Raw genomic sequence first — 26335 nt, forward strand, 5'->3', positions numbered from 1 at the left:
CACAGATATATGTTAAGATATGTCAGTACAAGGTGTTTTTAAATGAAGGCAGCTCAAACATGCATTTTAGTCTGGGACTAGGATAAGCCCTGTTTAGGAAACCGCCCCATAGTGTCTCGATACTGTACATTGTTGAAACCCTGGTTGGGGGGCCGCGAAGGAATGCACCGTACACAAGGGGGGCGCATGCTGAAAAAGTTTGGGAACCACTCCCTTAGAGGATGTATGGGGTATTTTGTTCTTATTTTTACTTTAAATTTCACTGTTAAAATCCGATCAGTTGACGGGTGGGTGTTCGGTACAGCGGTTTGATCAATACATAATTTACATTAGAGATTTGAGAGAGTCTGCTATGAGACTGACACCTCACCATATGTCAGAATGACAGCGTTCTTTTAATCTGCCTGTCTCTCTCTTTCTCTCTCTCTCTCATTAAATATGGTTAGCATTAAGTCATATCAACTCTTTTGACCCTGATATGCATTGCACCATGCATTTTAACTCAAATGGCTATAGTGAAGATCCATTTCTGCCTACAGGAGAGGTGAGATGTTGCCATCTAGTGTTGATGGTTTACACAATTTAAACGTAAGCTTAAATGAACATAAATAAAAATAGTTTGTTGTGTGTTTTTTTCATTTGAAGTTGTAATGAACCCTTGAAGTGACATGCGATATTTAGTTATGACATCTATAGGTTAGTGAAGCATTAATCTTCAGGGAGGACCATCCAAAAATACTGAAGACTCCTCTTGCATTGGACAGATTATGTCCTAACCAAACTTCCTCTTTCATTCGGAAATATTTCAACGCAGGAACTAATAAAGTATTTTAACAGAGAACTTTAATGGCAGAGCATCTTTACGATGTGACAGCCAACGTGTCCAGCAAACAGTCGGTGTTTCTGCGGTCAGGAGGAGTGCGTTTTCCTAATGAATTATAGATGAGGTGCTTTGTAATTCAAGTGCATCTTTCGTTTATCTCTCTGAATGCCCAATAAGCTTCCTGTACCCCTCATTTACAAATTATGCTAATTCTACCTGACATGATGTGCCCTTTTCTTGACACCCTTGTTTCCTTTCTCCAGTGCCTTTCAGGGAAACGCCCTCCTACACAAATCGCCGGCGCGTGACTGGAGGTGATACTCTGACATCATCGCGCCTGCTGCCTCGCTCCGCCTCCGACAACAACCTGAACAACGTTGCCGACGTCAGCCACGCCCACTCCCCCGTGCCGTCCCTGAGGAGCCTGCCACCACTCGCGCACTCCGGGATCGAGGCGGCAGCCGACGGCAGCCTGCATAGCACGGCCAGCTCTCTCTCCTCGCACTCTCGCTCGCCCTCCCTTCAATGTGTCGGGGAGGAGTCCGTGCGGCGCCACGCCCCCCTCAAGCACTCCCATAGCCGTGGACGCCTCAGGTGAGCATCCCGGATCCACACGTCAGTCATGAGGTTTTGGAGGAACTCTAGTTAGTGTGTTTTTATAAAATGTGTTGTTTTTTTGCAAACACAGGATTAAAGGTTTAAAGGGGTCATATCATGAGATTTTTTTTAAGATGTAAAATAAATCTTTAGTGTCCCCAGAGTGCGTATGTGAAGTTTTAGCTCAAAATACACCACAGATCATTTATTATAGCAGGTTAAAATTGCTACTTTTTTAGGTGCGAGCAAAAATGTGCTGTTTTTGGGTGTGTCTTTTTAAATGCAAATGAGCTGATGAAATGCTAACTCGCAATGATGGTGATTTGTTGAAATTGAAACTCAATTGTGTTGTCAATTATTTTCTCTCTCTCTCTTTCTCTCTCTTTATCTCTTTCTCTCTCTCTCTCTCTCTCTCTCTCTCTCTCTCTCTCTCTCTCTCTCTCTGCATTAAATGGCAGTGCTTTGGTTGGATAGTGCAGATTAAAGGGATAGTTCACTTTAAAATGAAAATTCTGTCATCATTTACTCATCCTCATGTTGTTCTAAACCTGTATTAATTTGTTTTTTCTGATGAACACAAAAGAAGATATTTTGAGAAATGATGGTAAACACACAGCAGTAAGTGACCATAGACTTCCATAGTAGGAATAAAAAAATATGATGGAATTTAATGGGTACTGTCAACTGTGTGCTTACCATCATTTATCAAAATATTTTCTTAGTCATTTATCACAATACTTCCAAAATATTTTTTTCTTACTATGGAAGTCTATGGTCACTTACTGCTGTGTGTTTACCATCATTTAGCAAAATATCTTTTTTGTGTTTATAAGAAAAAAAACTAATACTGGTTTAGAACAACATGAAGATGAGTAAATGATGACAGAATTTTCATTTTAAAGTGAACTTTCCCTTTAAGGGGTGGTATTATTATTATAAGATCCCCTTATGACATCACAACGGGAGCCAAATTTCATTGACCAAATTTTTCGCATTCAGAGTATGATTTACCAAAACTAAGTTACTGGGCTGTTCTTTTTCACATTTTTTAGGTTGATAGAAGCACTGGGGACCCAATTATAGCACTTAAACGTGAGAAAAACTGAGATTTTCATGATATGTCTCCTTTAAATATATCCCTCAAATCCCAGATCAGTGCAGAGAAGTAAATAATGTCAGCAGATTGTGTCTGGGCCTATTAGTGATGATTAATTTCTCTAGTAACTGAACTGCCAAATGATCGATTGAAAGTTGTAACATATCTATCACATATCTGTCTACACAGTCGAGGTCAAACAATGACAAAATAGGCATTGAAATTTCCTTACTAATATCTTCACAGATAAAAGGTACAGTGATGGTAACATGGCACTGCTTAGTTATCTTATATGTGATGTTGTACCATAAATGAATATCTATAGTTATTTGCTAATATACAAGTGTTTTAAAAGTGATCACAAGCACTTATTACATCACCATTTAGATCTCCATGTCCATATACACGCTGCACTACAATCTACTACATCTCTGTAAAGTAAAATTTGATCAGTGTTTGCTGCTTTTAAATGACAGTATTCAAATTTTTAATATATATTTAGATTAGGATCGTTCCTCGCCTCTAGAGTCAGACAAACCAGACTGTAAGAGTCGACTGTGGTCTCTCTGAAATTCAAACAGGCCTTATTGAATTTCTTGGCAATATTGCACTGAATCTCATATTGTGTATTTATGGCAGGGAGAAGATTGACAGGTTTTAAAAGATCTGTTGCCAGACGTAGCACTTTAAAAATGCACAAAACACAGCAAATTTATGTAGTTGAATATGAAATTCAATTGCTTAGTGTTGCATGCAATCTAAACAACATTTCATCTTATTAAAGAGGTATGTGGGTGTTTCGTTTTACTTGTGTTACAGTAGTATTTTGCCCAATTCTGACGTTAAAGATGCAGGAGAAACTGTGAATAACTGTGCCGTCTTTAAGAGCAGGTGCAATTTTTTGCTGTCTGAAACACTGAAAAATGCTGCCATATACATATTATACGCCTCACAAAATAGCAGCAGGCACATGACAGGTGATTCACAACTGATTCCAATAGAGACTTAACTTGTTGCTAGCAAAGCATGTAAATGCATACTGTACGTAGTAACCAAGCTGTGCATTGTGTAATACTCACAGATCTTAAAGGAATAGTCTACTCATTTTCAATATTAAAATATGTTATTACCTTAACTAAGAATTGTTGATACATCCCTCTATTATCTGTGTGCGTGCACGTAAGCGCTGGAGGGCGCTGCGACGCTTCGATAGCATTTAGCTTAGCCCCATTCATTCAATTGTACCATTTAGAGATAAAGTTAGAAGTGACCAAACACATTAACGTTTTTCCTATTTAAGACGAGTAGTTATACGAGCAAGTTTGGTGGTACAAAATAAAACGTAGCGCTTTTCTAAGCGGATTTAAAAGAGGAACTATATTTTATGGCGTAATAGCACTTTTGGGAGTACTTTGACTCGGCGCAGTAACACCCTCCCTCTCCCATTATGAGAGTGAGAAGGGGAGCGGACTTTTCAGGCGAGTCGAAGTACTCCCAAAAGTGCTATTACGCCATAAAATATAGTTCCTCTTTTAAATCCGCGTAGAAAAGCGCTACGTTTTATTTTGTACCACCAAACTTGCTCATATAACTACTCGTCTTAAATAGGAAAAACGTTGATGTGTTTGGTCACTTCTAACTTTATCTCTAAATGGTACAATGAATGGGGCTAAGCTAAATGCTATCGATGCGTCGCAGCGCACTCCAGCACTTACGTGCACGCACACAGATGATAGAGGGATGTATCAACAAGTTCTTAGTTAAGGTAATAACATATTTTAATATTGAAAATGAGTAGACTATTCCTTTAAAGGGGTCATAGTATGAGATTTTTTAAGGTATAAAATAATTATTTTGTGTACCCAGAGTGCATATGTGAAGTTTTAGCTCAAAATACCCCACAGATAATTTATTATAGCATGTTAAAATTGCCACTTTGTAGGCCTGAGCAAAAATGTGCCGTTTTTGGGTGTGTCCTTTCAAATGCAAATGAGCGGATGAAGTGCATACACTGATCACAGTGATGGTTGTTTGTTGTAATTGAAACTCAATTGTGCTGTCAATTATTTTTTCTCTCTCTCTCTTTCTCTCTGCACTAAATGGCAGTGCCGTGGTTGGCTATTGCAGATTAAAGGGGCGGTATTATTGTAATTGGCCTTGCTACCTACCTCACAAAACAGGCGAAATCTGAACGACTAAATTTTTCACATGCTTGCAGTAAATGGCTTACACAAACAAAGTTACTGGGTTGATATTTTTCACGTTTTTTAGGTTGGTAGAAGCACTGGGGACTAGAGATGCGCGGTTGGCGGTTACAGCCGCGGACTCCGCGGATAAACCGCGGATCGGGCGGATGACGTGACGAAAAATAATATTTTAATTAAATTCGGGCGGGTGGCGGATCGACTGCTTGTTATTAGCTTTGTCCTTCAAAACATGCGACCTTAAAGGTGAGCACTATTTCTATCAAGGTGGCAGGCTCAGAAGTTCGCGAAGAGAACTGAAATGAGACGGTCTAGCCTTCTGAGGACCCATAATTTGGGTCACCTGTTGCACACGCCCCCAGTAGCGCCCATCGCGCCTGTCAGCAATAAACAGCGGAGACATTTTTGACTTATTAAAATAAATATGTAATCAGAAAAATATGAATTTATTTTAGAAAATATGACACATTGATGTAGATTAAACTATTCAACAACAGTATATCAAATAATCAACCTTAGAAATATACGCAACATAAACAGAATAATATTAACAGAAAACATAACTTATAATACTAAAACAGTGACAAGAAAAGGTTTTCTAAATACACGTTTATTTAATAAAGGTTTTAATTGTTTGGGATAGCCTCGGCGTTTAAGGATCCATTCGTTCTATCATTAACAGCGCGGAGAAATGAGGACGCATTTTGACACAGCTCTTATCAACGCCAGCGAAGGAGGTACGTGGCAAACTCAAAAAAATGAGAATTAAAAACAAAGGAAATAAAAGGTCAGAAAAGGGTTGCCTGGAATAAGTTTTACAAAGTGGTAAATCAGGATGACACCAGTAGCTACAGACTATGTAATTTGTGCGTTTAATTTAGGCTATTTATTTATTTATTTTTATCCCATGTCATGTGCGCCGATCGGAGACTGGTCTTTATGATTTAAAAAGAAAGCATTCAAGTGAACAGTAGCCTACTAAACAAACTTGAAGCAAAAATACATTTCAGCAAATGCAAACTTCAATCAAACATAGTAAGAGGTGAAGTATAGCTTTAGCCTACAGAAATGCTTATTGCATTAATTTTTAAATGTGTGCGAGGTCCGTGCACGTCCTCCGCTAGCAACACAGAAATTGCTGAAATTGCTAAAAGCGCAATCGGCTAAACGAGCATTAAATATTAATGACGTTGAGTTTATTGTTTTTATTAATTTATATTCACAAAACTTATCAACAAAACATTGATTAAAATTAAGAGACATATTATCTGAAACGAAATTCATTTTAAAGTAGAAAACAAAACTTAAATTAAACTCGAAAATAATGTCTGACCCATTACAATTCTCCCTTCATATTGGCCTTTACAACGCCCTATATGGCGTTTAAAATTACAGTCTATCTTTCGTAATAAGCTAACTAAATTTAAACAAAACATAAACACATTACAACAATATTCAAACCCAACAATACTCAAACATAAATATAAAATAGACATTATCTATGATGATACATGTTAAAACAATCCGATATAACGTGTATAATAGCTGGTTGGTAGATGTTTACTATTAAACCTCCATTTACCTGAATAAAATAATTTTTACTTTGAAAATGATGCGCTGTCACGTTAACATCAGCTGTTCGTTTACATAAGACTCCATCATTTACACTCAGCGCAACGTCTGAGTTCTCAAACTAAAACAGGGTCTGCAGCATTGACGAACGAATCCGTTTATGAGGGTCGAAAACAGTGATGTAGTGTAGATGAAAAGGCGTAAACGTAGCAAAAGTAACGCGGTTTAAAGGATAAACGCATTAATGTAAACAAAGCCTGAGTTCACTGCTTATATTCTAGGGCTTTTTAGTCTCGCGGCTGTCATCAGCAGCGGCTGTCATCAGCAGCGCCTTGCATCGCCCAGTCAGCGGATGGCGGGCGGGTGCGGTTTTGAAAACTGGTCAGAAACGTTGGTGCGGATGGATGGCGGACGGATGATGAGTTTTGTGATGCGGTTGCGGATGAAATAATAGCCCATCCGCGCATCTCTACTGGGGACCCAATTATACTTAAACATGGAAAAAGTCAGATTTTCACGCTATGACCCCTTTAAGAGTGACCTTTAATCTTATTGTTAGATAGTTTGACTACCGTGCAGCCAGAACCATCACGAGTTTAAGTCTGCTCAGAGCGGATGGTCTACAATTGCATACAGAAGTTGAACGTAAAATAATGTAAGAGTGGACAGCTTCATAGTTGTGTCTGACACATGAAAACGTCTCAAGTTACGTATGTAACTGTTGTTTTTCTGAGAAGGGAACGAGGCGCTGCGTCTCCCTTGCCATACTTCCTGCGTCCCTGTAATGCCGTCTTTGGCAATATTTCAGATAGCGATATACTTCCTGGCTCCTGCGTCACCATTGGTTGAATTTGATATACACATTCAGATGAACTTACCCCAAAGTGTCACCGCAGTGACACAGAGCGAGTTCCCTCGAAAGGGAACTGTAACGATGTATCTTAAAAGGTAACACGATGTAACCTTGCTCTGTCTTGAAATGTGTCCCCACATTTAGTCCTTGAATTTGAAGGTATTGGACCTGGAAAGTCCTTGAAAGGTCCTTGAATTTGAAGTTAACTAAGGTGTGGGAACCCTCAGAAAAAAGTGTTTTTGGTGAAGTGGGCAACTTAGCTTTTTCATTTTTAACAAAATAAGTTTTTATTTATTTATTTAAAAAGTGCTCATTTATATAGCAGATATGTTTTTTCAAAACAACACTTTAGGGTCTGTTCCACTCTCATTCTTTCTCTATGTTGTGGTCTTGAGGGACCATTTGCTGTGTTTTGTCCTAGTTGTCCATCTGTCAGTATTTCCTGACATCCTGTTCACCCAATAATCAGAAACACTGACACCTGTGCTTTTGTGTGTGGTCTTTATGCATATGGCTGTGTGCTTGTTATAAATACGCTGAATTTTGATGACACAAACAGGATTCAAGCCAAAGCTTCTGTCCTTGGGGTCGGTTCTTCTATAAAAGTTATCTCTCGCTCTCTCTTCCCTCTCTCTCTCTCTGGTCCATTCTTCTGGCTGTGTCCACCTGTCACTCCCTGAGGTTACCGTGGTGACCAGGAGAGTGTGTAATTAGTGCTGTAGTGGTCGACTTCCTGTTCAGGGTCAGGGGTCAGGAAGCGATACATTGTTCCAAAAGTTCTCCCAGTGGATTTAGAGAGCACAGGTCACTTGGAAAAACAATGTCAGAGGGCGAACATGAGTGTTAATGACTTAAAGATCGCTATTAGTATCACTGAATCTGCTTGTCGCTTGTTCAGCAAGATGCAAAATGAATTGGTTGCCTTTCAGTTTATGAGTTTAAATAGGATTGGCAACCATAACATGTTGAATTGGAAAATCAGGATTTGTCTCTGGGAAGCCTGGACTCTTAAAATGCTGAGTTTCGACCCATGGATGTATAACTGTTGGGTTAAATTAAACTACTAGTTAAAAACGTTACTTCTTGCAGTTGCATTTTCAGTGTATTACAAAATTGAAATTGAAATTGCATCCTGTTTGCTGCCTTAATTCAAATTAATTCAAATAAAACTACAATTTTAAAGACCTTCTAAATTCATCACTCAAGTGTACCTGATGGTACATATAGTAATAACGGAGCAAACATAACAATTAAAGTTTGTTTTCAGGGACACACCAAACGCGAAGCATCACGTTCCTCACTCTTGATTACTTTGTGTTATGCAAATTTTTCGCTTGAGTTGAATATTTTCAACTTGCGCAAAGACGTGTTTGATGGGAATGAGGCGAAGAGAGAGAGACACATGTTTTTGTGGCAATTGTGCCGCCCAATTCCCATCATTCGCCTTGTGCGAGTTTGTGTCAATATGTGTCTTTACATTGGCTTTGTATGTTATCGCAACCCATTCTCACCAAAAAGCGTACAAATGACACGCAGTGTGATTATCGTGCAATAGATACGCCAAATTCCGATTTTGCGTGCATATGATACGCCAGTCCTTCCCATTCACTTATATGGCAAATCGTTTCGTGACGTTTTATTTATTGTTTTCTAATTTGTTTTCTGTTTTTTTTTACCATTTTCGCTTGGGTTTAGGGTTAGAACAACTTTTTGTTATATAAAAATGACATCCTAACCCAAACCCCAACTCATACCCCAACTCCAAGCGACCATGGCTTAAATATAGACAAAAGCATAGAGAAACCTGTATATTAAATAACCTGATTAAATAAATGTGAAATCTAACCCTAAACCCAAGCGAAAATGGTTTAAAAAACAGAAAACAAATTAGAAAACAATAAATAAAACGTCACGAAACGATTCGCCATATAAGTGAATGGGAAGGACTGGCGTATCATATGCACGCAAAATCGGAATTTGGCGTATCTATTGCACGATAATCACACTGCGTGTCATTTGTACGCATCTTGGTGAGAACGGGTTGGTTATCTACTCGTAATTGCAAATCGTTGAATTTGCGTTTGGAGTGTACGCCCCATTAGTTTATAACCACTGATAGAATAAATCACAGCAGAAAAAATCACATCCTCTTCTGTGGAAGGTATGTTCTGCCAATATTAAATAAATTAATTAAATGATAAAAATTAAAATGATAAAAACTGTATGCAAAATATGTGCCAAAATTTAATGAAATTATTTAGTTTAATTTTTTTAATGTTGATAATGGTTATAATGCATCGATACAGCACCTTCCATATCGATTCTGGTGCACTTTTGAAAGTTGAGTAAAATTTAGGTGTATACTTTCCTGCGCATGCACACATTTCCTTAGGGGGTGCTTGCTGTCTTTTTATAAGCAGATATCTTAACCGAAACAGCTCCAAAGGGCGAGTCATGAAGGTAAAGTACCGTTGCACAAAAAATAATGCACGTCGCGTCTTAAGCAATCCATAAATGCGTGCATTTAAAATCAATGAAATGCGTGCTGCTGGTGTTTTAGCCGCTCTCTTGTAATACACATTTGGGAAGAAAGATGACAAAGAGCTGCAGGGGTAAAATGTGTGTCTAGCTAAAGAGAGATAAGCTACTTCAAACTATAGCTGTCACATTAATAATCTGATTTCTATATAGAAATATTTAGTCTGTCTGCATGTTTATACATATATTCATGAATAAGAATTACATGAGAGAAGCCTTCTTTGTAAAACTACTTTGAAACAACATGACATGAGTTAAGTACTTTAGCTCTCACAGAGATGGATTTTATGCCTTTAACAAGCTCCCCAAAAGCTAATAAATTAATGTCAAAAACACTGTATCGGGATACGTATTGTATTGGTAAATTGTTGGTGATACACAGCCCTAATAGGTGATTCTCACGAAATTAGACTTATGAGGTGTCATGAAACATTTTGATAAAAAAATGAAATACAAAGTAAGAGTATCAAAACAAGAAGCATACAGTTACAAACATCTCTTGACATCTGTACTATTTTGGACATGATTTCAAATGACATCATACAAACCAATTTTGTTTTTTCCACATTTAAGGGGAAATTTTTCATTACCGCAACGTGTCCATGACTGGATTTCTTTGACATGAAAATATTTATAATTAAAAAATCTAAAAAATAAAAAGCTTCAGTGCGTGTTATACTATAAACTTTACAGTAAAGAAACATGTGGTATTTGGTGATCATTGGTAAATGTAGAGACAATAATAAGGAATATAAATGTGTCCAAGACCAATTTTCTCATTCTTTGCAACAATTTTCAATTATTGTTTAAGCCCTCAAGGAACTAACATTTTCCAAAAAAATATATATATATTTGTTGGAAGGGACATAATTGACTGTGACACTCAAGATGGCTACCAGATAAAAGTTTTTTTTAGTTCTCATTACTCTAAACATAATGGTGATAGTAAGTTCAGACCTTAATCTTATATGTGCAAAAAAATTTAAATAATTGCTTCAATGGCTTTTAAAAAAAATCTGATGCTGGACACCTTTTGAGTCTGGATTTGGTGAAAATCACCCTAATGCATCTTCCCTGTCAAACTGAAAAATAAAATGCAGTTGATGATTAAACATTTTCACTACAATCTTAAAGGCAAGAGTGCCAATATTAAAATAATAAGGCAAATGTGAAACAAAAACGGCAAATACATAAAAATAAAAAAAACGTAACATTTATGCCAATGCAATAATTGTAAAACACAAATTTAGTTTCGTTTTCAGTTTTTTTCCACTTTATTTTATGGGTTACTTTTTGACCCATAATGGGTAAAAATTGGACAGAACACATGCTGCATTAAAAACGACCCAATGCTGGGTTAAAAATGACCCAATGTTATGTTGTAATGCAACCTTGGGGTATTATAACCCTGCAGTTTTGATTAAAACAACCCAGCATTGGGTCAGTTTTAACCCAGTGGTGTGTCCTGTTCAATATTTACCCATTATTGGTCAAAAATAACCCAGCCATTTTTAAAGTGTATGCAACTTTTAGTTGCATAATATTTTAGACCCCTTTAGCGACTTTTTTTTTTACAATAAGCGCCACAAAATCGACCTGTTTAGATCAACCTTAGCTTTAAATCTGTATACATTCAGTGTGGTCAGTTTTCTATAACAAAATTAATAGTGTTAAATGTAATTTTTTATTTGAATAATTTATTTAAAATTGGCAGAATATGTCGTCCATGCTCTCTTGTCCTCTACTTGTGTTCATACTATACTTTTTTCAGACTTATAAGTATATTAAAGACTCAAAAGCCTGTAAACTATGAAAGGTGTTTTTGGACTTTTTAAAATGAATTAATTAAATGATCAAATAAAATATTAAAACATTAAATTAAATTATTTCATTTTCATTTTAAAAGTAATGAAGCATCATTCCTTTTCAAGTTTGCCTTTTTATTTTAATATTGTCAGTCTTTACAAAATGAAATGTCAAATCATCAATTTTATTTTATTTTTCAATTTGGCCGGAATGATGCTTCATCACTTTTAAAATGAAAATGAAATAATTTAATTTAATGTTTTAATTTTTATTTTAGCATTTAATTTTCAAATTTGGGACATATTTTGCAGTTTCATTTTTAATTTTATCATTTAATTAATTAAGTCCAAAAATACCTTCCATAGTAAACGCCACCTCTGTCAAAAAAGAGATAATGGGTCTCATTCACTAAGCATGCGTATGCACAAATTTGTGCGTGAAATGTGGGTAAGGATGTTTTCACAAACAAATCGTGATTCAACAAAAAGCTTTTGTATCAAAATGTCTTCTAAATGTACGAAAAAATTCAAGAAAACCTAAAACCACTCGTACGCAAAATCACGTATGTTACAATCAAATACTAGGCTATAATTATGTTTATGATAATGTTGATATAAATATTTAATTTTTATAATATTTTCTGCATTACATATTATTATACATGATCTATATTATTATTATATACATTATATTATACATTATTATAGCATACTTATTTAGAAGATGCACGTAATGACAAATATTCACGCTTTCCTTCCTCACATTTTAAATCTCTATATGAAAGCGTCTGCTTAATGCCAAATGTAAATGTCAATCACTTGATCTCCTGTTGGTTTTATTTTAGATACAGATGCACGTCTCTGTCATATTTGTTAACGCATCCAGTAGCCAACTTCTTCAATGTCACTCCGGTCGGCCAGCACAGGCTTCCTCCAGCGACAGCAAAATTTCCCAAATAAAAAATGAAAAGCAAAACAAAACTTTACCGATAAATAAGGTCATCATGGATATCTTTTCAAGCTCTTTTGCTTCTATGACAAACTGCTTTAAAATTTTCTGTGGACTAGCACTGCGCTGCGGAAAGCCCTTATATGGAGCTGGTTTGGGCGTGGTTTATGCAAATTACCAACCTTGTGCACGCAGACGCATGTAGAACACTCCAAATTTACTAACATGAAAACAAGTATAAGAACAAATTCATGTGCGTACGCACGTGTTTTGAATTAGGCAGAAAGTTTTCGTGGGAAGTTCAAGTGTGCGTATAAATACGAAAAACGTACGCAAATATTAGTGAATGAGACCCATTGATAATAATCAAATGTCTTTACTTCAAATACTCAGGTCATTCAGAAATACCGGTTTGTTAGCAGAATGCTAAAAAATGCTAATTTACAAGAAAACATGTCAGATGCACTTAGAGGGTTTTCAGTTTTTGACTGATAATGATTATATAGTCAATACTTTGTCTCTCTTTGGCTTCTGTGCATGTCCTCTCTCTTCTTCACTCTCTGGCCTCTGTTTGTATTTAGAAATAATGAAAATTGTCCTTTTGAAAAAGACATACACGTAAGAATTTCCAGCTCCGCTGTTTAATTGGCTAATGATATTGAGACCCGAGTTCTCGGCTGTTAATTTAGCCTTTTCATCCTAGTAAGCAGAAAGTTAACTTGTTAAAGTGCTGAATATCTGTGTCGACATTCCTACTGAGTTATGTGCAGACACAATGAATTGCGAGTTTACCTTCCTGTGAAAATGATCAGAGAAAATATTGTTATAAATGCGTTAAAGAAAGATCATCACTCATCATTTAACGTGCGTCTTACTTCCAGCCAAAAGACCAAAATCTAGACCTTACTTCATTTCTACTGTTTCATTACTTTCTCGATTTATGACTTCCGTTTAGAGAGAGAGAAGGAGAGGGGGGATTGAGTGATTTATCGATGAAGAAGGGAATCCATTTTGTTTGTGCAGGGCAGGTAAATGAGATGTCACTCTGAAGTACCTCTCTCTCACTCGAAAGCTTCCCGTGATGGATTTCACCCTTAGGACGTCCAGATCTGACATTCCCTTGACACTCACCAATAGAATGGAGTGCTAAGATTGGACAGGTTAAGCTGCTGATTTTCTATTGGCTGTTGGCAGATGTGGCACAGAGGTCAATGTTATCTTCTGAACTTTCATTGGCTTATTCTGGTCTTTTTATTTGTGACATTCATAACTGGTCCCAATAAAAGCTTGGCATTACCTCTGGCTTAGTGCATCTAGCTGTGAATCTCACAAAAGCTGTCGAGATGTCTGGGTCACAATTTACCCCAACATTAAAATGAGCTATATTTTCCTTCAAAAATCCTATCTTTATGATTTTTTGCACTTGGACATTATTTTAAGCACTTTTTCAATTCACATAACTGCCTTGGGGGTTCATTTTTAGCTGAAATTATTTAGTACGCTCTAAGGCCCTTTTGAGGACTAATACATTTTTGCATCGCATTATTTACCTCTTTTGCCACCAGCGTTTAAAAAAATTTTTGCCAGCCAGCACCAGCATTTTTTATGATTTTCACAAAAGTTTAATGTCTTCCAGAAAAAGTTCTTCTTTAAATATATAAACATACACTATATCAAATGAAACAACAGACCCTTTGCTTAAAAAAAAAGTTTCATCCTATCGTCACATTACTGCACAGACTTTTTTTGTTTTTGGATCAGTGGTTGCTTCGTTGTTTTATAAGTGAGGTAAGAGTGCCACCTAGTAGATAAAAACGGAAATATGGATTGCGGTAAAAACTTGTCTTTGGCAGGGAAGCATTTTCTCTTAATTGATGAGATAATTTATGTGATATGTGACATATCACATACAGTTTCTGCCAATCTCATGTTAATTTTGAGCATCTATAAAGTAGTAGACTATGGCGTCCTTCAAATCTCAGAAGAATCCTTAGTTTTATCAGATTTATAAAAGACAGATACTGCTGTATCACTTCTTTCTGAACACAACCGAGCTCCTGGAGGCGTGCAGTGGGTGGGAACGCTCCATCTTTCAGTTTTAAACTTTTCGCAAATTCAGCATCAAACTGGGCCTTGTTTATAAAACATCAGAAATCATGGGAATAAACAAACACACTTGCACAAAGTGCTTTCTTGAGTCCTGTAACGACTATCGAAATTCAAATGACGTTCAGTGATTAGCTTGCACTTGTTCTGGTTTATGTGGTTCGAGAGAAGTGCCCTATATAACATCAAACAGGTCCATACTCAAGTAAAAATCTTTTTATAATGAATATGAACCTCGACTAAGTGTATATGGCACAGAACTATCCAAATAATTTTTAAAACTTTGCCTATGCTTAGCATGACAATCCAACTCTTTAACAGTGTAAATAAGTCAGAATGGATGAAATTGCATGATACCTCCCATTTAACTCTTTCCCCGCCATTGACGAGTTTTCTCTTCAATAAAGAGAAAACATTTGCATTTAAAATATGTGTTCCTGATGAGGTTTTATTGTTCATCTGTGATACCACGATTATCCACTTACCTCCACTTATCATTCTGAATCAGATCTCTAAAAATATTCCTTCACAAAAATGCAATTATTTCAGGTTTTTGCTAAAAATTTTGTATGTTTTATAAGAAAATTAATGTAATGAGTTTATAAACAAAGAAAAAATATAGATAGGATGAAACTTTTTTCATTTAGTTTGTTTGTTTATTGTTTGTTTGAAAGCAGACGTCTGTTCTTTCATTTCATATATTTGTATGTTTATATATTTTTAGAAGAAAATTTTCCTGGAAGGCATTTTGTGAAACTTTTGTAAAAAAACACACAAAAAAGAGGTGTTTACTACTTAATTATTTTTACTTTCTACATAGAAGTAAATTTTCAAGTATTTTATTAGTGTTTTTCTTTGGAAAACATACATTCCAAAGCATATTATCATCATTTTTACTCCAATACATTTCATAATTTCAAGTTTTTGGTTTATATTTAATATTTAAGTACATTAAACATCCAGTAAATTTTTTTACTTTTAAAGTAAAAGTACACAATTTTTATGTAATTAGGTATTAAATAAATTTTAATATGCAATATAAAATATATACACAGTACGATTCTATGCTTTAGAATGTAGTGAACATTATTTAAGTAAAGTCATTCTTTTCCCAAGACAAACACTCTGATAAAGCACAGATGCTTGGAAAAAGTAACTAAAATACTTTAGTAGTATACACCTCTGGCAGGGAATGAGTTAAAAATTTTAACAGTATACTTGTTATTTAAAAAATAAATAAAATTGGCTACATTTTCTTTATAGAGTAACAGAATAGTTTCTTTCTTTTGTTTTTGCAATATGATCTGCACATGTTCTTGACCGGTTTCATGAGATTCAGTCTTGTACAGTTACTCTTCTCACAGCACAATTGCGACCAATTGAATTTCTTATTGCAAAAATTCTTGAAGAAATGAAAAGGAAAAAATAAAATGCAATAGAAAGACAGAGAGAAAGAAGTTATTTTGTGTTGATTGCAGTGTCTTAAAAATTGCTGGGAGGACAGAATAACCTAGTAAAACACACGCACACGCACGCACACACACACACACACACACACACACACACACACACACACACACACACACACACACACACACACACACACACACACACACACACACACACACACACACACACACACACACACACACACACACACACACACACACACACACACACACATATATATATTTGCTTGGTTAGTGTAGAAGTGCCACACTAACTCTATTACACTCAATTAACCCCTAAAAGGTGTGTGAGAGAGAGAAAGAGATGATAAGAGAGATATCATTTTATTCTTTCATCTTAGTCTGTCCACAGAGACCATTTTACCATGCTGCACTTATGCAAATATCCGTTTGGATGATAATAGCTGATTCCAGTGCCTTATTCTGTTATTACAGAGCAAAAGAAGCCTTGCTCTCAAAGATAACACATACTGTGGGATTTCCAAGGGTCTTTTTTTCCAAATAAACTTTATCAGTGTCATTGCTGCCATCAAAGTGAAGACAGAAGCTTTCTTAGGCTGACACTTCATAATAAATGTCTGTCTGATGCAGCCGTTGTACTTCTAATGTCAGAGCTGAGCTAAAAAGGGAAAAAAGTCACATTGGAGATGTCTTTGTGGCGTTACAGAGACAGTGATATTGTCGTTTCTTTATTGTGACCTTAGTAGTGCTGTATGCTACGGTAAATAAGCTGTCATACAAATACGAAAATATATTTCCCTTCAGCAATGCAAAACATTTCACCTGAATGACTCCAGTCTGCAGTCTCTACATCAGTCAGTCCTTTAAAACACTATTAGCTAAATAGACCTAAAATTGGACTATTTATGTAATTAAACATCATAGTTATATGAATTGCATACAGACGGGTTGACTCAACAGTCACCAAATGAGTTAAGATGGGATTTGGCATTTAAATAAAACTGAGCAAATGGGGTGTTGGCTAGTAAATTTGTTTGTGTCTGGACCCATATGTTATGATGTTATTTTGGGTTCACCAAGAAGTTGGTTTAAATATGCCAGCTTATAGTACCTCTTATAGTATCTCCACAGAATTGCATAATCATTATAGATGCAACTTTTTAGTGGTGGGCAAACGATTAATCGTGATTAAAAAAAGTTTATGTTTGCATAATACATGTGAGTACTGTTCATGTATACATTTAAGAAAAATTTTGTTTATATATAATTTTTTATTTATATATATATATATATATATAATATAAATATATATAAAAATATACATGTAAATACATACATGAATGTGTGTGTATTTATATATACATAATAATTACACACAGTACACACACATATATTTTGCAAACACTTTTATTTTGTATGCAATTAATCATGATTAATCGATTAACCATTATCTTTTCATATAAAAATTTATTGATAAATATTGACATAAACTAAGATTATTAAATGCTTTAGAAGGATTGTAAGTTAATGTAGTTAACAAATTATAACTAATTAAATAATAATAATGCAATCACGTTTTGGAGTGTATGGAATTAAAAGCTCTGTCAAGTATTGAGGCGCCAAACCATGCAATGCCTTATAAGTAAGCAAAATCTTGAAGTCCACCCTTTGTGTATTTTAACACAGTTTATTGCCCATATATGGCCATCAAATTTTCTCAGTTCATCCACCTTTTTGTAGTTTGCCAAACAAATGACCTATAAATGCAAAAATATGAATATATTGATTAAAAATGTAAATCTTTTTCCAAAGAGAGCCAGTAGTGGTGTGCATTTGACTGCTGGTCATGTTTTGGCAGATACTGAGGTTGAGATTTTTATTTTAGTTGAGTCTGTGGTGCTACACCTCATATGTATCACATGTACAGAATAAATGCATGCTTGTAAACTAGTTTGACATTATTTCAAACATGTCTCCTCGTGGCATGACAGGGACTTAGGATCAAGCCACCAGTCATTTCTCTCTCGCTGCTATTATCTCGAGAGAGAGAGAGAGAGAGAGAAAGTAAGAGAGGAAAGGAACCCTCTGATTCATTGTTGACATTGGCACCTGATGAATCAAGACAGTTGCTTTCAATTTATCTCTTCATGATGGCAGTTGCCAGGGTTACAGAAGTATAGTTGGTGTCCAGGGAGGGAACCCAGAGGATCCTCCTGTGAGAAGCAACAAAGCCAATATATCACTTTGTTACATCCTTCAACAAGACACTGTATGCCGTAGGGAGTTTAGTCTGGTCGATCAGTGATGGTGCTGGTGTATGCGAGGTTTAGCCTGGTCATGTATGTCAACTGTGTGTGTGTGTTGGCTCTACAGAAAGATATTTAAAGGAAAATTCCACTTTTTTTAAATTTTCCAGCTCCCCTAGAGTTAAACATTTGATTTTTACTGTTTTCGGAATCCATTCAGCTGATCTTCAGGTCTGGCAGTAGCACTTTTAGGATAGCAAAGCAAAATCTATTGAATTTTGATATTTTTTTCTATTTAAAACTTTATGGGCCCTATTTTAACGATCTAAGCGCATTGTCTAAAGCGCACAGCGCAACGTCTAAATGGGCGTGTCCGAATCCACTTTTGCTAATTTAACGACGTGAAAAATTGTTTTTGCGCCGAGCGCATGGTCGAAAAGGGTTGGTCCTATTGTAATGGGAGTATTTTGGGCGTAATGTTCAATAAACCAATGAGAGTCTCAGCTCTCATCCCCTTTAAAGCAAGTTGCGCTGGCGCTATGTCTAATCCCTACTTAGATGACGGACTTTGTAAACTGAAAAACTAAGCGGAGGAAGAAGATTCCCAGTTTAACATTAATGTTATTAAAAAAATTGTGTTGTTTTTAACTTGTATTGAAATTGTAAATTTTTTTATTAAAACCTTTAAAACCCGTTTTCTTTTAGTCATGGAAGTAAAAAAGCAGGCTTTTTATTGCTTTAAATGTATGGCTATCCAATATCATCAAAAAATAATTTACAAGTATGTAAGTTAAGGTTTGTACTCTAAAAATACTTTATTTGTAACAAACAGGAGATAAAGAATTTACAAACGGCTCTCCTCACGTTTCAGCACTTTGGACAGCGTTTTTTTAGCAAAGAGTTTTTTTTAGCATTACTTAAAATTTTTCTCATCTGACCATATCCGCAGGTACAGAGTCATCATATACACTAAATCCGTGAGGTAGCATTTAAAAACATTAAAAAACAGATGCATTTGTTTAAAGCAAAGCATTTATTTACTTACCAGGCTACAGATGAAGCAGCTCTTTGTGCCTTTTAACGTCTCATAATTAGTCCTCATTTATGTCCAAGAGACTCAATAATAATCTTTTACATTCAATCCTTTAATCTTCCATATTTAAAAGCATTTTTGTGCTGCTGCGCATTCATGTACTTTGTGATAAGCAAACCCGCGTTGTCCTCCCGTTTATAGGCGCATATTACTAATGCGCTCTTTAAATAACATAAAACATATTGCGCCATTGACTTTAGACTTTAGACCAGGTTTTTGTTGGTCAATGGCGTAGTCTATTTTAGTTGCCTCAAAATAGCAACGCGCCAACAATGCGCCTGAACACACCTCGTTTTTCAGACCAGAACGCCCATGGGCGCAAAGGGGGCGCAAATGCATTTGCTATTTACACAACGCGGCGCTAAACATGAAAATTAGGGTGGAAACTAGCGAAAGACACTTGCGTCGCGCATTGCGCTGCATTGCGCCGGGTGTAAGATAGAGCCCTAAGACTCGTCTGTAGTTACATCGTGTAATAAGACCGACGAAAAATTAAAAGTTGCGATTTTCTAGGCAAATATGGTTACTCACTCCCTTTGGTTACTTTCAATAGCAGGGGAGTATTTTTGGGCAGTGCGTAATATAACTACGCCTGCTGCAGCCATGTTACATCAACAAAGTCCTTGATTATTACGCCAGAAAGAGAGTATAGTTCCTAGCCATATCTGCCTTGAAAATCGCAACTTTTAATTTTCTGTTGGTCTTAGTACACGATGTAACTACAGAAGAGTCAGGTTTTAAATGGGAATGTTTTAAATATTGAAACTCTTTGGTTATTTTTGAGCGCGTTGCTAATGGTCTAATCGTATTCAATGGATTGTGCTAAGCTATGTAATTTGTAATTTATTCGGACGTCGTGTGTCTTTAAATGTTCACATTTTTGCTATTTTCTCTGACTCTGTATTGATCTGTCAGAGCCACAACAAGCCCAATATAAACAGAAGAACATCATTGCCTGGCTCTGCACTAATCTCACATTCATACACTTGTTTGCATCAGTATATCATACCTCATTGACATACTTCAGCCGAACACGATCAATCCTGGCAGTTTTCAGAGGTTTCAGACGTTTTCGCACATGCATGAACTAAAAAAAATAATCCAAAAAATTTCAATATTGTCTGCTTTGTAACCTTAAAAGAAAACTGAGAAAAACAGTGCCTCTAGTGGACATCGAACACAAAAAATGCTGCAATTTGTACCAGGAGCAACGTATTTCAGGTTATGCAGAAATGTAGGCAACACTTATTCATCTGTTTTTGATCAACCCTTGCGTGTCTTCTTCCGATTGGAACCAGTCTTGGAAAACTACTTTGTTGCCAACTATTTTGACAATAATAGCCGTATGTTAAGTTGTTTTCAGAGGATAGCAAATGTGTACTGCTATAGACCTTTTGCGAGTCGACGTCACAGTTACGTCACGCGCCCAATGTGTTGGCAGAAAAACAATGGAAATGAATGAGACACGAGTGAAACGAACAATATAACTCACTAGAAAATGTCTTGTTGTGCTGTTGAGTGTCAGAATAGGAATGCCAAAATAGATGACCTTCATTTTTATAGTATACCGTCGTCGAAGACACCATTTGAAGATAAACGTAGGTGTTTATGGTTGCAATAATAAGCCCTAAACCGGACAGACTGGAGTGATGAAATCATCTGAAAATCTTTTAATAATTAGAATAGAAAATAATTAGAGAAGATATCTGGAGTTCTGTCGAAGTCTGTTCCCTCTATGTGTCTCTTTGAAACCACGCCCACCAGGGGGAAAGCAATCCAACCGTCTCCATTGACTTTGTATTGCGAGAAGCCGCCTCTTTGTCATTTCTGGCTTATAACAAAAAACTGAATAATGCCTAAAAGCTGCTGTGTGACAATATGTACAGCTAACAAGCCAAATAAAAACAGAAATAAGTTTTTATAAGCTGTCGAGCCGTAAAACACAGCCTTTAAGGAGAATAAAGTGGATCGCCGACTACGTTTCCCCCTAGTGGACGCAGTTTTACTAATAGTAGTACTATGAAAAGTTGCCTGTATCCATTTTTGTGTCTTTAAACGCTCGTTTTTTTGGGGTCGACAGCTTATAAAAACTTATTTACAGATTAAACTTAAAAACAGAATAATACCTAAAAGCTGGTGTTTGACAGACAAGGTGTACATCTAACAAGCCAAAAAAACCAAATACGTTTTTATAAGCTGTCGACTTCAAAAAACGAGCGTTTAAAGACACAGAAATGGAAACAGGCAACTTTTCATAGTACTACTATTAGTAAAACTGCGTCCACTAGGGGGAAACGTAGTCGGCGATCCACTTTATTCTCCTTAAAGGCTGGGTTTTACGGCTCGACAGCTTATAAAAACTTATTTCTGGGTTCTTTGGCTTGTTAGCTGTACATATTGTCACACAACAGCTTTTAGGCATTATTCAGTTTGAAATGACAAGGAGGCGGCCTCTCGCAATACAAAGTCAATAGAGACTGTTGGATTGCTTTCCCCCCGGTGGGCGTGGTTTTCAGGTTATAACGCGCTGCGCTCTGTCTCTATTGCAGAGCTGTCACTTTCTGCCACCAGTTGGGCTCCGCCCACAAAAAACGTAATCTCTGTTTGCAAACACGCAAAAGGTCTATACAAGCAGCACGTTGACTACTCTAAAATAAATCCAAATTTCACTTCTATAGTATTGTTTCTTAAATAAGATATACTAAAATATTTGCTGAAATATGAGGCGTGTACTCACTTTTGTGACATACTGTACATGACACTTATAATACAATACTGTACAATAGCAAAAAAAGGTTGTTGCCATGTGCCTACTATGTTTAAAAATGCAATCTACTGTATGAGTCTGTGACATCACAAAGCATCTGGAAGTTGCTCATGCCTAAACACAGTACTCAGATCAGCCAGAGCGGAGCATGGTGTTAATGTCATACGTACACTGAAAAAAATGATTCATTGAATTTAATAAATATTTTTAAGGTAAGTGGTTGCAATCAATTTATTTAAGCTACATTTAAACAAAAAAGATTAGTAAAGTAAAATAAAATATAAAACTTTTGTTTAAATGTAGCTTAAATAAATTGATTGCACCACTTACCTTAAAAATTTGATTAAATTCAATGAATAATTTTTTTTCAGTGACACGCTAAAGTGACGTTCCTCGGGCACGTTGCAACGCTTCAAATCTATAGTCTTACAAATGTGCTAAATAAAACGACACTTGTCAGAAGCCATGTATGTCTGTTATATGATGACTATGTGTGAAATATGGTATTACTGCAGAGCCGGGTCATGATTTTCTGTGCCGTTTATTAGGAGCTTGTGGTGGCTTTGAATGATCAATACTGAGTCAGTGGAAACCGTGACAACAGGGCTCCATCTCTCTCCACACGACCTCTGTCCATCATTTATTTTATTTATTTTTTTGATCTAGTACTTTCTTTCTTCTGGCATCTTTCCGTTCACCAGTTTTCCAGCCTTTTTTCCTTTACGATCTCTCCTTCCTAAAAGCTGTCTCTCTTTCTCATTACTCCGCATTTACATTCTGCAGTCAGTCCAGCTCTTTACCGCTGCAATAATTGGAAAGCCATCACTGAGCTCCATGTTTAGAGCGAGGGATAGATGAAGAAAGAGAGACAGAGATGGTGTAGGGATATGCATGTGTGTTTGGACTTAGACAGTTAAAGAATTCCCTTGCTCATTTTCTTTCATTGGACTGTAAAACTATAAAAAAAAGGCTTCTGTATGAATGAATTGTGCTCACAGATGGTGTGTTATTTGAAAGATTTTTCCATTTTTATGGATTTCATTTTATGCCTTTTACTGTAAAAAGCTTTTTTGCTTATCTGTTTGTTTGTTAGTAAGTTAGTAGGAAAAACACAAAACTGTTATTAAATATCTGTGTCTGTGTTCTGCTCTCGTGCGCATGCATTTTCATTTTGTTCCCTACTAGACAGAAAACAGCAAACGTAAGTGCGAGCTCTGTGGGATATTACCGTTTTGAAGGACTTGTGCATGAAGTGTGTGAATGGAAAAGCTTGAGATGAATGAGACAGCCACTCTGCCTGCAGCTGCATTAACATTCAGAAGCTGTCTTAGAAGGAGAGAGAGAGAAAAAGGACGAGAGACACTGGAAAGGGAGGGGGATTCGGAGGGCAGGGAGCGAGACTGAGTGGGAGGGGCTGTTGATTACGGCACCGGGAGAATGTGTGTGCGTTTGTGTCAATGGGCGTGGGTCTGTTTAAGGGGGGCGAGGTGAGTCGTGCTCCACCCCCCCACATACTAATCAATCCAGACCCCTGGCGCCCGTCGTCGGCGACTGTCCGCGTCCGGATAGAATGTTCAGAGAGAGAGAGGGAGTGCGCGAGCCCAGCGACGGGGAAAGAGCGCAGCCGCGTCACAGCGTCCGTGTGTGTGCGAGTGTGTGCGTGAGAGCCACGGGCAGCGATCATGCCCCACTCGCGGCGAGTGCAGCCCGTGCGCTCGGCGCTGTCCGCGACAGGCAGCCGTTAACGGGAGACAGGGGGAGGGTGGGGAGCGCTCAGAGGGACGAGAGGAGAGGAGAGGTGGAGAGAGGAGCAGAGGAGAGAGGTGTAGGAAGAGAGGAGTGAGCCGCTCGCACCTGACGGCCCTGGCCGGTTCGGGAATATCGAGAAGGAGAGCCGCACGCGCACGCAGCCTTCTCACGGGACCATGTCGGTGACCACCGGATTTGGCTACCAGCTGCCGGGCATCACCACGGTAACCTATGTTTTTGTTTACAGCCCGGGGACGGTCCAGCGAGACCCCAGCCCTCCTCTCACGGGGCCCTCGCGCACACTCTCAGGAGCCCGGGGCCCTAAACGGAAACTCTACAGCGCCGTGCCGGGGCGCACCTTCATCGTGGTCAAACCGTACACGCCGCAAGGGGAGGGAGAGATACAGTTGAACCGAGGAGAGAGGGTCAAAGGTGAGTACGCTACCTTTTTCTTTCTCATTGGGTTTGACAGCTGTCAATCATCTGCTATTACTCGGGTTATTGGAGAAGGGGTGGAGTTTGTTTAACTTTGCTTCATGATACAGCAGGGATGGCATGGGGTTGATCCATAAGTAGCCTTATGGCTTTTGCTAAGCAATGTCTCTCTCATGTGCATCTATACTTTATAAAGCATCATTTTATTTTCACATTACATCATTTACCTGTCTTAAAGTAGATGAAGAAGGTTTTATTGTTCATCGACAAGGCTGCATTATTTCAGTTCAGTTTAGCATGTGACTCAAAGGAAAGCAAGTTAATCAGGCAGGATTATCTGCTTACCCTGATCCTAATCTTGAAATAGCCAAATATCAATTCATTAGCTTGGTAGATTTATCCGATCTTTATTAGTCAGGGTGCGTGCAGTAATGTTATGTGAATAGATGTCAGGCTGTCTAGTATGAATCATATGAAGAGCTCAGATGCAAAAGCACCTTAACGCCACTTCCATCAAAAATGAGATGATGATATTAACCGAATGCTCTTAGCACATATTATACAGTACGTTCATCAAATACTTTCACTTTAAATCAGCTAATCAAGAGTCTGATAAAAATGTTCATTTACAAGAAAATATGTCAGATACACTTTAAGAGTTTTGCATCTGAGCTCTTCATATACAAATCACACACCTGACACAATCTGTACACAAAAACACTGTCTACAACTGCACAAAGCTCTTTACCAAGTGTGATACCAGTTTGGAAAACACAATACTGTATACATAATATGCTATACAAAAAATGAGCAGCACAATGTGTGTATATTATACAGAAAAAAATGGAAATGTTATTACAGTATACAAAAAGGGATTGCATGTAAAACTTTTGTTTCTGTTGGATGTAGCGCGACTCAGTCTGTGTTTCCACGATCAAAGGTTTCGTACTATAACATCTGCATGTCCCGGGACGTGTGTGTATTTGTGTGCATGGATGACATGGAAGTTTTTTGGAAGAGGCACCAGTGGCAGCAAAAAAAAAAAAACATAATTTACATTTTTACAACTTAAAGTAGTAGTATCCTTGAAAGTACAAGCACTAAGTAGACTTAAAAGTAAAGCTGTCAAAAGATTAATCGCGATTAATCGCATACAAAATAAAAGATTGGATTTGCATAATATATTTGTGTCTTTATTATGTGTAATTATTTTGTATATATAAATATGCACATACATGTATAAATTTAAGAAAAATGTTATGTATATATATATATATATATATATATATATATATATATATATATATATATATATATATATATGTATGTATGTATGTATGTATGTATATATATATATATATATATATATTTATATATATATATATATATATATATTTATATATATATATATATATATATGTATATATGTATATATATATATATATGTATATGTATATGTATGTGTATATATATATATATATATATATATATATATATATATATATATATATATATATATATATATATGTGTGTGTGTGTATATATGTATATATATATTTGTTTATCTATGTATAATATAAAATATATAAATATCTCAATAAATATAAAGAATTTCGTTGCAAAACGAGATAACTCCGTTTTTTTATTTTTTGTCAAAACATGTTTATTATTATGTTATCCTGTTATTATTTTGTTTTATGGTGCTACTTAGCTGTATTTTTTTAAGTCATGAAGGTTTAAATCAAAACAAACCAACTGCAGTTGAATTGATATTAATTGGATTGCACAACCAAAAAAACGAGATTTTTGAAAAATAAAAAAACGGAGTTATCTCGTTTTGCAACGAAACTCTTCATATATAGGCTACACATGTAAAAGTTTCTTAAATACATGCATGTGTGTGTATTTATATATACTAAATAATTACACACAGTGAACACACATATATTATTCAAAACAAACTTTTACTTTGTATGCCCTTTTGACAGCGTAATGGGCGATAAATGGCAAAATCACAGCGTGGCTATAGCTTTTCTCATGTAGTGAAAGCGTTTTGGGCAGGGTTTTGGGCG

The 26335-nt window shown here is 36.5% G+C and overlaps 1 protein-coding gene across 6 annotated transcripts in view; it reads left to right on the top strand.

The window, feature by feature from the left end:
• shank3a (SH3 and multiple ankyrin repeat domains 3a) overlaps nucleotides 1-26335 on the top strand; it is a 400804-nt gene that overhangs the window by 258196 nt on the left and 116273 nt on the right. For all 6 annotated transcript variants that reach the window (XM_055174823.2, XM_073853777.1, XM_073853775.1 and 3 more), the window contains 2 exons: nucleotides 1087-1417; nucleotides 24076-24260. In XM_055174823.2, the coding sequence (XP_055030798.2) occupies nucleotides 1087-1417; nucleotides 24076-24260 (516 nt within the window). The remainder of the gene's footprint in view (nucleotides 1-1086; nucleotides 1418-24075; nucleotides 24261-26335) is intronic.

The sequence above is a fragment of the Misgurnus anguillicaudatus genome, chromosome 15 (assembly GCF_027580225.2).
Source record: "Misgurnus anguillicaudatus chromosome 15, ASM2758022v2, whole genome shotgun sequence".
Classification (NCBI taxonomy): Eukaryota; Metazoa; Chordata; class Actinopteri; order Cypriniformes; family Cobitidae; genus Misgurnus; species Misgurnus anguillicaudatus.